The 13,193-nt window shown below is 41.5% G+C and overlaps 1 protein-coding gene across 12 annotated transcripts in view; it reads left to right on the plus strand.

Moving 5' to 3' along the window:
• Positions 1-13,193, plus strand: part of LOC122402145 (tyrosine-protein phosphatase Lar) — a 564,511-nt gene that overhangs the window by 195,748 nt on the left and 355,570 nt on the right. For 11 of the 12 annotated variants that reach the window (XM_043404713.1, XM_043404716.1, XM_043404711.1 and 8 more), the window contains one exon: positions 11,183-11,321. In XM_043404713.1, coding sequence (XP_043260648.1) covers positions 11,261-11,321 — 61 coding nt within the window. In that variant the 5' untranslated portion in view covers positions 11,183-11,260. Of the gene's footprint in view, positions 1-11,160; positions 11,322-13,193 lie in introns of all 12 variants that reach the window. The other variant, XM_043404719.1, reaches the window with a different exon arrangement.

Below are 13,193 nucleotides of genomic sequence, written 5' to 3' on the forward strand. Positions count from 1 at the left end.
AGCGAGCCTTGATTTTTAACTCGTTTCGTGATCAAGGCCATTAAAGACGAAAGAGCCTAGGGGTCGAAAGGGAACGTTCTCGGAGGGGCTCGAATCTTTGCCGCTTTCGTGTCCGTTTTTCGCGTCTACGTGCTCGATTACTGTGAATTTATCGCGCAATAAAACGCGAGTGCTCGAAACAACGTTATCGGAACCATTGCGAGTCCGACTATGGTCCCTTTGATCGTTGACAATTCGCGAACGGCGCCATTTTACTTTCGATTAAATGCGTTGCTTGGCCACCTCCGATACGGGAGACTTAATGTCAGAGTTGAATCGAAGATAATTATTTAAACAACATCTTGATACGTATATTAATCTCTTAAGTGCAACTTTCAATCTCAAGCTTTACAATAAAGCTTAAATTTCAGTAATTTTTATAGTAGTTGTGTCTCCCAAAATTAGAGTTAACTTTAATTAATTCTCATATCGATGATTTTAAAGTATCAGTGTTTTTTAAAATCTGATTTCAATACCACACTTTTTCCTACATTTTCGTATCCGTTTTATTCGTAAATTCATGTTTAAATTAGAATGATCAAATTCTTTTTTTTTTTTAATTTTTTTAATGTGGGTATATACAATTTTACAGTCGACTGAATGAACGTCAATGAAGCTGTATATTTATTACTTGCGAAAAGTGAAAATTTTATAATTCTAATTTAAACATGGATTCACGAATGAAAGATATACGAAAGTTAGTTTAGGAAAAACTGTGATATTAAAATCCTACTTTAAAATCGTCGATGTGAAAATTAATGAAAGTTTACGCCGCGTGTTTACATATATACTGAAAATATTTTATCTTACGTCGGATACGACAAAACTTTGTATTTCTTTGCTAAAAGAGTGCAGTTACGTCTTTGAACTAACATATATTTTTATTACAAATATTTACTTTCACGAAGACAGTAAAATTATACGTGTTATTAGCTTTAGCCCGCAGCTTCGCCTTCGTGGATGGTGTTTTCTTGTACAAGTTGTTAGTTTAGCTTTTCGCTCCTTTACACCTTATTATCTCAGAAACTACAGCACCGATATTCATAAAACTTTCAGAAAAATGTTTTCAAGGTGTTCTCTGAAAAACGAAAACTGTTCCGTGTAAATCATCAAATCAAGCAAATACCGTATCAAGCAAATACCTCGAAATAAAAAATAAAAAAATTATTATTAAGCTATTAATTTTGGAGACATGTACTTTGTTTAAAATGTCTTCAGAATGTCTTTGTTTAATTTGCGTATATAAATAAATCAAGAGAAAAAAGAATAACAATGTTTTTATTCGAGGTTTCCTTTTCGCTTCTGATCGTTGATTAATATTTCTACTTGCACTATTGCTCGGGTTGATTTTCTCGAAAATGAGGCCTCAAACGACAAAATTTTATTCTTGTTTTTCTATTTATTTTTACCCTGAATATACAATGCAAATATATGAATACATCCCTTCTTATTTAAAAATCGAATAGTAATATTTGAATAATAGTATTTTTGTATTTAAATGTTCGAATTTTATTCTTGCGTTCATACATTTCTTAAATATACGAAAAATAAATTATTTGAGTAGTCCTAATCCTGGTTCAAGCTCCCTCGGAAAGAAAGATCGGTTATTTTGATAAAATTTTGCACAAGTGATTAATGGACCTTCCTAACAATGATTCCATATACGGTTGGTGCTACTTTTCTACATTAATAGAAAATACACCTCTTTCCTTCGAATTGCCCATTTTATTTCTATGCTTATTACTTGTAAATATTGAAAGATATAAAGATAGGTTTAAATAAATGTTATACCGTTTTCGAAGACACATATACGTATAGATAAAATTTAAACAGATATATATTTATATTTTAATTAAAGTTTATTTTAGTTTGTTGAACTTTTTAAAGTAAAATTTTAATTTCTTTATAATTTTTTTAAATTTATAATGCAATACTAGAGTGTATGTTGCATTATATTAATGAATAAAATTTTAATTTTACGAAGTTTTCAAAGAATAATAGTCCAGCTAATGGCGTATAGCGTCGAGGTAATTGCGCGTGCTTATCAACAAACTAGAGAGTATGTAAAGTGACGTACATTATTCCGTTACAAAGTATTACTTGAAAGAGGATTCCAATTACTTGTCATAGTAAAGAAAGCGGAATTCACAAACGCCGAGAAAGCAGATATGATCCTAATTACGATGAATGTAATAAAAACTCAGTGTAGGCGAGCATGTTGTACGAAAGATCGTATCCTGAATGGAAACATCCTTCGTCTCTTATATTTGAAAAGCTTTTAAAAATAGCAATAGAAAATAAACTTTATATCGTGGATTATTTTTGAAATTAAATTGTATCGAATATACATAATGATTAATACAAATTTTAAAACCGATTTATTTTCACGATAACTACTCCCGAACACGGGTTTCACGAATAACAATTGCACAGAAATGTAAATCCACGTAGCCCGTTTTAGACAACTGAAATGGGAAAATTACTGATTGGTGCGTTATAGCGTTACTGGTTATTTTCACTAGTACGTCATGCGTTATACTTTTTCACATGGCTTATTACCATCCATACGCAAATGCAGTATCATTTGTTCGTGTGCTCGGCGATGCTCAGATATTTTATTCAGTCCTTATTAGAATGGCAAAGCGCAAAGCAGGCGCTTCTGATCAAAATACAACATTTCCATATTCAAGACAACGATTCAAACGATGAAACCCGAACGTAGAAATGTGTTGAAATAACCATAATATAATAAATAAAAAAATAAGTAAGTTCGACCGAGTCGTTTGCTCGGCCAGTTGTTAACACTCTCGGTCTAGAAAGCGTGATTGGAAGTGGGTTAAAGTACAGAGAAGCAGCGCCGACCAAATGCATAAAAAAAAGTTCTTAGGTTGTTCCAATAAGCAATTGTGCAAAGTTTCATCAAAATCGACGTTGTGTCACTTACCGATCGTCCGTTGTTCCCCGACAATGAATCCGAGCAGTCGAGATTCAGGCGGGCGATAATTGATCGCGACAAACAGTCCAAGTGCGTGCGAGGCGTTACATCGTCGGACGAGTACTCCACGGAAAATGCATTATCGTGCAACGCTAAACCGAAAGCAGAAGTTAAACGAATTGTTCGCACGGTAAATAATATTCAAGCCCGGCGGAGGAATGGTTAATTGAATCGCGCGTAATTTACTTTGTAAGAGTGACGTATACACAGGGTAACCCACCGAGAGAGTTCGATGAAGCGCGGTTCTATTTTTTTCTCTCCTTTTTAATTTTCGCCCGGAGCGCGGCTTATTGCGCCGTTCGGACCGCATTTTGATTTAATAGGGGAGGTGTTTGGAAAACGTAGATTCGCATCGAACGCGTTGTTATTATTATACCGAATCCGAGGCGAAAATAACTAGCCAAGTCTGTTTAATAAATCAACAGCAAAGTGCATCGATACCGGCGCGAGACAAATTCACTTTTACCATGGGGCGTGGACCGTACTACGCGGTATGTATTATGTATCAACGCGTGACCATCAACTAATTATCAAACGGGACCAAACTCGTGTCAACATTAATCGCGGAAACGATCCTCGATGCCGGAGCTAATAGTCTACATAAAACGAACATGATTTATAATTTATAAACACAGCGGCGTAACGTTGGATTCGGTGAATTATTTTATCGCTTAACCGCGTATTCGTTTCGCGGACGCGTTTCGTTTTCGTGGCGCGCGCGCCACCTTTGAATTCCATCAAAGAGCGAAATTTTCGTCCTCGAGAGAGCGAACCAGGGACGAACAGAGACGGGAAGAGGAAAAGAATACGGCCGGGAGGATAGGGACATTTCCGAGAGTAATTTTCCACTGGATGGCGCCAAGAAATGTTTATTCATAAGTTACTAGAATGCGCGCGATCTACGATTGTTCCACGACGTTTTACATGGCTTGCCACCGCCGACGTCACTTCCGCCTGTTTGCTCTCTTCCACTTTTCCCGCGAATGGATGCACGAAACGCGGTGCCGTTTCCCGGCCGAAACTCTCGAAAATTTCAACCTGCTACCTTGCCGAGATCACTTGTTGGCCACGCGCGCTGATTGGCCGTCTGCCCTCGCGCGCAGCGTTGTTATTGGCTGGGTCGATCGCGACTACGAGTCTATTGGACACGAACGAAAAGTAGGATGGAACCGTATAAAATGACATTGGCGTAGACTCAGAATATTAACACGTTGACTGCCAGACCAGAAGTTATATAAACTATATAACTTGAAATTCGTTTTAAGACTTATTTTCGTATATTAAAATTCGTCCTATTTAAATTTATTTGCTGTAACATTGCAACTTGAGAATTAATTGTTTTAGTTCCATAGCGAAGAGTCCTGAAATCCATATATGTATGTATGTAGCAGTCAAAGTGTTAGATATGAATAGAACTGAAACGTATCTCTCGTGAATATGGAGATCCTACTGCTATGTAGCGTAACTTTAGACAATTCTAAACTACGTAACTTGAAATTTGTCTTAGTCGGTATTTTTGTAACCTCGATAAAATTTATCTGTTCTGCACAAATTTGTTTCCTTTAACGAAGGCGGTGATAGGTGCAGCAAATGACACTCCCCCCTCCCCCGTGTCGTCTTGTTAGCCAACTTCTTGCGGATACGCAGTACGTCACCGCGTATCGACAAGAAATAAAAGAGCCATCGAGGGCCACGGAACGAATAATAAACGGGGAAACTAGCATTATTTTTTTTCTCCTCCTGTCGCGTGTTCCATCGGTTCCTTTACAATACCAAAGTAATGTACAATTTCGCGTAATCCTGCAACCTTTCCATAGTTTCGAAATACGTTAATCCGGATTATAAATTGGTAATTCCGGATAAGCGGATCAGAGAGTTGTACTTCACAGCGGTCGAAACAGAGAAAAAAAAAGAGCGCGGAAAATCCATCGTAAACGTTATCGGATGACAGGCGCTGCGAATATCGTCGATGCCTTTTTCCGCGGGTTTTCCGCCACCGAAGAGCATCGTCGGCCGGAACAAAGCTCCGTCGCTATCGACGGCTGCGTATTTCTCTATGACGGCACCTCGTAAAACAGGATACTTGGCGAGTTTAGTTACGCGGGAGGCAATGAAAGAACGTAAGTTACGCGGTCGACTCCACTCGATGCCGCCCGATTTACAGAGTGTTTGACTACGGGATGGGCGATCTTCTCAAATAGGGCTCCTCGATCTTCGACTACTCCAATAAAAGACAATTTTCGACAGGTCCCCTTTAGTAAAATTATCTATGTTAAATGTCAATAACAATTATGAGAAGTTTTACGAAGGAAACAATCTAGGTTTGTTTTGTGACGACGCTGTAAAAATTATACACCTGCACCCTGCCAGTATTTAGACTGCAAATAATAAGTTAGGATTTTCCTGAGAAGCATTAAACTATCCAATAATATTTATAAGAATTGTTGTACAATTTAATACATTGCAGGAAGTTGAAATAGTTTACAAATGATTATTATTATTAATTTTGAGACCAATAAAAAAGAAAATAATACATAAAATAAAAAATAAAATACATAATTATACTAAAAATATTGTAACGACATATTTTTAGAATATTTGTCCGTCAATGTATTTATTCGTTTTGGGTTGACTGAAAGTTTATTGAAACATCGTTATCCTGTTTGGTATATACCGAAAGATAGGCTTTTTTCTCGAATACGAAACAACTTAGCGGAAGAGTTACAGTCAGTGAGTAATAAAATAATACAGTACGCCGATGGCGAAGGAAAGAAAATAAAATAGTCTGTACGAAACGAAGTTCAGGGGGACAAAAAAGAAACAGAATCAGCAGCAGAATAACAAAGAGTTATCATTATTAATGCTCAGCGATGAAAGCTGAAGCACTGCGGTGGAAGGAGTTAAAGGTTGGCGAGGAGCGAACCATGAGGGGGAGTGAGTTATACGTAGGAGAAAGAACCTTGGTACTTGAATGTATAATAAACGGAATAGGATAGGTGGTTGTCGCGTGCGGTGGAAAAGAATGGTTTATAAGGAGAGGATCGCGTAAATAAGCAGGCGTTACGGTAGAAAGGATTTTATATATCGTACTTAGCCAAATGGATTGCTCAAACAGATGGGAAACATGATCGAGTTTACGGTGCTGTGTACGCAAATTTTAGGCCGGAATTTTGTGATGATTGTATACGAATGCAGGGATCTTTTGGTTAGACGAAGATAGCACACAACATTAGCATAATCAAATACAGAAATGATCAGAAGCGAAGCTAGAAGGAGCTTTCAACGACCAGGTAGAAAAGGAGGAAACGGATTCAGGCGGTAAAAACCGGAGTAAGCAACTCTAAGCTTAGCTTTAATGCGAGATTTAATATTCCAGAAAAAATCTAAAATAAAAAATTAACGGACTCGAACAAAAATTATATAATAATAAAAATGTGTTATTAAAAGATATTTCTTATTACTTGGTTTTTAGGTGAAACTATCTCGTTACAAGAAATTCAGTAAAATATACTCCTTTATTACTTTTTATAGAAGCTGAATGAAAAACAGTGTTATAAATGGTTGGAAAGTCGAAAATGGTATAACCGTGAATTTTTTCTCTGAAGCCCTTCGGTTAATATAGTCTTTTGTCTAAAAGAAATTGTCCTTGAAACGTGGTTAATTACGTAAATTTTGACAAAATTATTATAAGCAACAAATCGATAAAGAAGATTTCATATTGTAGGGATCCAGGTTAATTCTGCGTGCCAAGAATAAGATGAAGATTAAGAATAACGGGATTGCGTTTGATCCTTTGAATCCTAATTAAATACTGAAAATACCAAAAATAACTAAATCTCTGTTTAACGTTTACTTTATTAAATAAGACAGGGGAAAATTAATTGTCTTTAAGATCGACTTCTTATTTAAATCGTATTTTACGACTTGTTACTTAAATTGTATTAATAATTTTTTTAACATTAAAATAAAACGAAAATATTTAGTAAAAATAAGTGGAAAAAATTGATAGGAAAAGAAGTTTCTTTATAGTGAATCCCCATTACAGTGTACGAATACGAGTTGAAGTGACTGTATATTTTCTGAGCCCGAGAGGAAAATCTAAGCGATTTAGATGCAAAATCTAAAGAAACACTCGAGATACGGTAAGACGGTCAAAAGTCTCTAGATTACAATACCTCTCTCAAAACTGAGAAAAGTAAGAAAGCCTCGAAAGCTCAGTTTCGTCGATCTTCGCTTTTATCTTATATTTTGGTACGTAGAATCACCCTTTAAAAAATTGCTCGTCAGTAATTAAACACCCTGTATTCTCTCGTTCGATCGTTCGCCGGTTCCCCGACCACGGCCTATCTTTCCGTTTTAATTCGCGTCTTCCGGCACGTTCTCGAGCGATTCTTCCCTGTTATTCTTACTTCAGCGATCGTCTTTTGTTCGGGAACAAGACGGACCAGGCAGATTTTAGAACGGGAGAATAGAAACGCCGTGGACGGAGATACCGTGGAATTTATTATCGGGGTGCGCGGGACACTAGCGACATTAAATTAACTTACGCGTACCTTGAAATTTTTTTTTATCGTCCACAGGCACAGATTTCTGCCATCGAAGCTGCTGCGCGAGACTCGATATTATTTTTTCTCTCCGTTTTTCGGTTCTTTTCGGCGATTCCGAGGCTACACGATTACACTTCATAAGTCACTGAACACAGAAAGGCGATGCAAATTGTGAAACGAAACTAATATTTATTCATTAGCTTAGAAAGTATAACTCATATTGTATAGTACGGATTTTACCAAAATAATTTTCAATTTATAAACGTATCAGACTCGTTTAAAAACGATCAAATTAATGGTAGAATACTAGCAACAATTGTTTTGTGATACTTTTTTTTATTAATACTACTTACATTTAAATTTTAAATTTACTTTCTTACGAGAGTTATAAAATTTATAGGTAAGCAGTAACTTAATGAAACATAAGAAAGAGAAATTGTATCTGTACTGTAATTTGCATCTTTCAAAATGAATGTCCAGCGAATTATGGACGATGCGTCTCGTTTATGTATTTCTTTTCCTCTCGATTGGACGCTCGCCTGTTATCGAGTGGAAAATAATCGCGGAATAACGAGCTGCAAATTCCCGTCGTCGAACCGACGAGCGCGTCGTCTTCGCCGCCGATGACTGCCGGGGCCGTTTCCGGTCGCGACCTCAAACTCGAATTATCGCGTTAACGCGTAATTGTTTCGCGTTTTCTCGATTCCGACGACGCGAGCCGTTAATGGACGGGTTATTATTAAACCGTGACAACGTCTAATCGCTCGCCCCCGTACGGCTCGATCGTTGCGATAGCTCGGGTAATTTAATTACCTTCGTCCCTGCTAGCGATAGTCGGGTTTCCTGACTCTTTTACTCGTGCACTCGTTCGGTCGCCAAGTCATAATCGATACTCCGTAAACGAGAGCGCTGAATGGCGCTCGGACTTATTAAAAAATTAGCGCGCTCGATAATTGGAGGCGATAGTAATTTCTGTTCCGTCCATTATACGGCAAAGTCTTTGTTCGCGAACGAGTTACGCGTATCCGATATTCCGGAATACGGAGATCGTTGTACTTGGACGAAAGGCGGCCTCCGTTCGGATGGGGCCGAATTGCTCGAGGTATCCCAAAAGAGCTGTTTACTTTCGCGATAACGTCAGAGATATCGTTTAATTGATCGAACAACGTCGATCTTCTCGTTCTTTGACCAGAAGCGCCGGGGTCACGGGGGCGTTAAATAATAGACGAAGGAAGTTGTTCGCAAGTGCACACGCTTGGCCACTTACCCGTTCGGAAAGAGTGTCACGTTGCCGTAGAGAAGGGTGGTTTCTTCGTCGTGTGGGAAGCTCTGGCCGTACTCCCAGGGGCCTCCCGAGGTTCCCCGGTGGTTGGACGGACGAAGGGTCCCGGAGCCTCGAAGCAGGAAAGAGAAAAGTTTTTTTTGGATCGTACGAGAAGCCCAGGGGCGCGCAAGCGTCGAAGATCATCGCGTCGCGATGTACTTTTCCCGCTGGGGCGCGAATCCGTTCGCACGTTGTTCGTTCTCGCGGTCGTCTCGAACTGCGTTCCGGCACCCTCGTGGTCGCCACGAGCACCGTCGTCCCTGGGAGTACCACGCGGACAAACATCGAGCTAGAAACTGCGATACGTCGGCCAGAGCACGGCGGCGGCTCACCCCGGACATCGTCTCTCGCGCGGGGGACGCATGCGTCGCGTTTAAACCAGCGCCGAAACCACCCTCTCTACGCGCCGTCGCTGTCGTTTCTTCTTTACCCCTTTCCGTTCCTCTTCTTTATTTTAGCGGGATTTTTTTCTTCCCGAAAGTTCCATGGATCGTCGCTGAAAATACTGTGACTCGATAGACACGTCTTTCGATACGAATCATAAGCGTGGGAGTGTCAGACCGTTTGGTTCGTTCGTAAATTTGTACGATCGTTTTTGGGGGGATGCGCGTGCAGGTCGCGACGTTCGAAAATCTTAGATCGCGCGAAATCGTTGGCGTTTCGGATCTCCGAATCAGAGGGGGTGGCGCGCACGCGCGAAGCTCGGCGGTACGCCGTGCGGGGGTATCGTCGCGGGGTATGGGGGTGAGTCAGTCAAGCCGCAGCGCGCGTTCAGAAAACTACCCTTAACGCGGTCTCGCATCTTTGGCGAGCTATTTTACAATTTAACCGCGAGATTCGCCCGGCGCGCTTACCCGTCTCCGTTCCCGTTCACCGCGTCCGGAATATCCTGGAAAGTGTGACTCGCGAAGTGCAGTCGCGATTTTACTTCGAAAGTGATATGGGAATCGGTTTACCTCGAGCGTCAAGAATCTCGCGAAAAGGTGAAGGAGAACGGTGGTCCACAGAGTAGAGGATCCCTTTTTACGATCATGATACAAGCAGGAACGAACGGAAGGGGACGGGTAAAATTTGTGGGAATTTGAAGCTCGTCGAAATTCCATTTCGAAAAGTCCCAACGTAAATCCGAGAACGAGATCGACAAGTGGCCGCTCCGTTTCGAGTTTGCCTTTCGTAGCGTCGATGGAGTTCTGTTCGATCGAGTCCTGAAACGTGTGCCGTTTCCGGGATAGCTTTAGAGTGGATGAGGCAAGCGGAACGAAAGGATCCAGTAAGATGCAGAGCACCGTAGACGGCCGCGAGTCGAGCGACAAGAGAGAACGTGGATTAGAGTCGATCGGCGGAAAGATGTAACCAAAGCTAACCGGGAGCCGAGGTAGACGTTTCCGGATACAGGGTGATCGTCTGACGCGACCAACCTTGACGGAAAGCTTGCCACTCGGGCGAAGAACGGTGAAAAATATGGGATGGTCGTGGAATCATCGAAAGAAAGAGACGAGGTAATCGTTCGATGATCGTCGCGTCGACTGACGAGGAGGACATGCACAGAGATTTCGGTAAAGAGTGGTTGTGGAAAGGAGGAAGACGTTCTCGATCTTCTTTTCCGTCCGATACGACTTATTAACCGGCTCTTGTCATTGAGATCTTCGTAGAAACGAACGGACGAAACGCGAGCAGGAAGCAGAAGGCGAAGAAGAGGAGTCGGAAGAGGAGCACGGCGTCCATCATCGAGGAAACAGTGGTTCTCGAAGTGAAATCGATCTTTTTCGACGATCGAGGGAAGAGGAGGAACGCGGCTCGACCGAAAAAGGATGTGAATGACGGAGATCGAGTCGACGAACGAAAGTGTGCGGTCGTTAACGATGTTTGTGAACAACTTGTCGGTTTTATCTTTTATTCGCCGCGTTCCCAAGTAGGATATAGAACGCCGTGCCGTTGGGTAAATGGCGCGTGTCGATAGTTTCGTTCGATTCCCGCTGAATAAGCGTTTCCATTTCCCTTGTTCGCGCTTATCCGTCACCCACCAACGAAGCACCGGCAAAGAGTATTTTTTTACGCGTTGCAAAAATTTCACCGAAGTTTACGCGTTGGTTCCTGATCCTCGCTGATCCTCCCAAGGATCGGGACAATCTGCTCGAGAATTACCCCTACCCCGTCCAGGTTTTGTCTTTTTTTTTTGCCTCGGTGATCGGGGCTACAAGAAGGATCATCGTCGTCTTCGTTCGAAGACCAAGTGGAGGTGGTATGTTAAGCAGAGGGTGATTTGTATTTTCATAGGTGGAACGCTGCGACGGTGGTATTAAGTGTGCAGTGATCACGGGTGACCGAGGGAAGACGGGAAAGAAGGTGGTCAATATGACTCCTATCTTCCTCGTCCTGTTGGTGGCACTCGACCCGATTATCGCGCAGATTGGTGGTGAGTAATCGACCAGAGAAATCCAGTTTCCCTAACAGACTCTAGCGGGGACATTAACGCGATGCGAATTGTCTCGAACTGTTTAAACCGACGTTTCTTATTGAAACGGAAAAGAACTGTGCCGAGTGTTCGCGCGAGAACTCTGGACGCTGTATAGCGGCGATACAACGCGATCGCGCGGTTCGAAGCGCGTCTCGACGGACAGAGTCCTGTAAAGAATAGTCTCGTGAAAAAGAACGACTCGACCAGGTCGATCCGCGCTATCGAAACGTCGCGACGCGTGATACGTTCGATTCTTGGACGCGCGTGTGTGTACCAGAAAAACTATAAGGGAAGAAGGGGACGTGGGTGGGCGGGGGAAAAAACGTGAAACGCGAGCACCAGCGTGGCGCGCCTTTGTTCGCGGTTTAAAAGCTCGCGCGTCAAGGACCCGTCGATGGGACGAATTTTGTAAATTAACTACATAAAGATTTTGTTTCTGTCGCGTATCGATAGCATTGGGTTCGTAAATTCGAGTTTTCTATTGGAACTTATATCCTTGGTAAATTTCTCAATATGTAATTTAAATCAATGCATTACCAATTTGCTATAAAAAATGTAAAATTCGTGTATATACGCCTTTTGAATATTTTTAACCCTTTGCACTCGGACACCTTTCTTCGACTACCTACTACTAACTCAAACACACTTTCTTACGAAACAGATAGTAAATATCCAAGGAAACATATCTTTTTTTATATTCTCCGCTTATGTATTTTGTTCTATATAATCACTTTAAAACGATGATCGTTGTATTCTCTTAGAGGGTATATCCAAATTCTTTGTTGAATGCCCCTTTACAGGGTACACTTTGAGGGTGGATTTCACCCCATTCAAAACTAAGGGTCAAATATTTTTGATTATCAGTATGGCAAATTTTATCAAAATTAGCGATCGACAATTTGGTATGTTCCAAAATGTTAAAGAATGCATTTATTTAAATTATATATTAAGAACTGAGCTCAACAAGGATATGTCCTAGTACAAAACTCGAACTTATGGAACGATCTAATTTTAACGATTAACTATATCAGACATTTAATAACTACAAAACAATCATTCGTAAGAATCATATACATTAGTCATATAAAAAACAAAGTTTGCAATAACAAAGGTACACATTCGATATAAAGATAAACCTCGATTATTTGTGACCTCTTTGGGACCATTTTTTTCGGTAGTAGAAAAATAAAGGCGCGTCGTCGCTGGTGCACGCACAACCCGTCAGGGCAAGCACGACGTCGTGACGCGTTCAGTTCCAGTGCATTACGAATCGTCCGTTTCGAATTCGCTTGCCCGCCGCGTTTCAAGACGTATCGCGTTTCGCGTCGTCGAGAAAAAAAGCCGTCAGGACCTTGGCTCGTGCCTGGGACCACGTCGAACCAGAAGAGACGGTTACACAACGAGAGACATCCAACTCGATGGAGGCGGCTCTCGAACTGTTTAGACTCTAAGACTCGAATCCGACGTACAGACGAGGGAAACGCCTCGCAGGGCTTGTCCGTGGCTGCCCAAACGCGTCGAGACTCCGTCGATTCTCGCGTGCATCGCGTTTCAGCTCGAGTACAGCGATCGTAACCCTTTTCCACAGATACCGGCGATATCGGTGTTTCGATTCGCCGACGAATCGGGCGGCGGTAATCACCGTTATTACGCGGCGATCGCCATGATACTCGCTAATTCAGCCGACTGTCACGTTGACACGCGCGATTCGTACAATTAATCGCGACGGAACTCATCGGCCCAAAGTCCACGTGGCCGGAAACGAGTGACTAATTTTCGAGAGCATTAGTTCCGTTTAGGGTGGATTTGATTTTAGGCGCGGTGTACGCC

Source organism: Colletes gigas, unplaced genomic scaffold (assembly GCF_013123115.1).
Source record: "Colletes gigas isolate AHSC1104 unplaced genomic scaffold, ASM1312311v1 Colletes_gigas_Sc00033, whole genome shotgun sequence".
Classification (NCBI taxonomy): domain Eukaryota; kingdom Metazoa; phylum Arthropoda; class Insecta; order Hymenoptera; family Colletidae; genus Colletes; species Colletes gigas.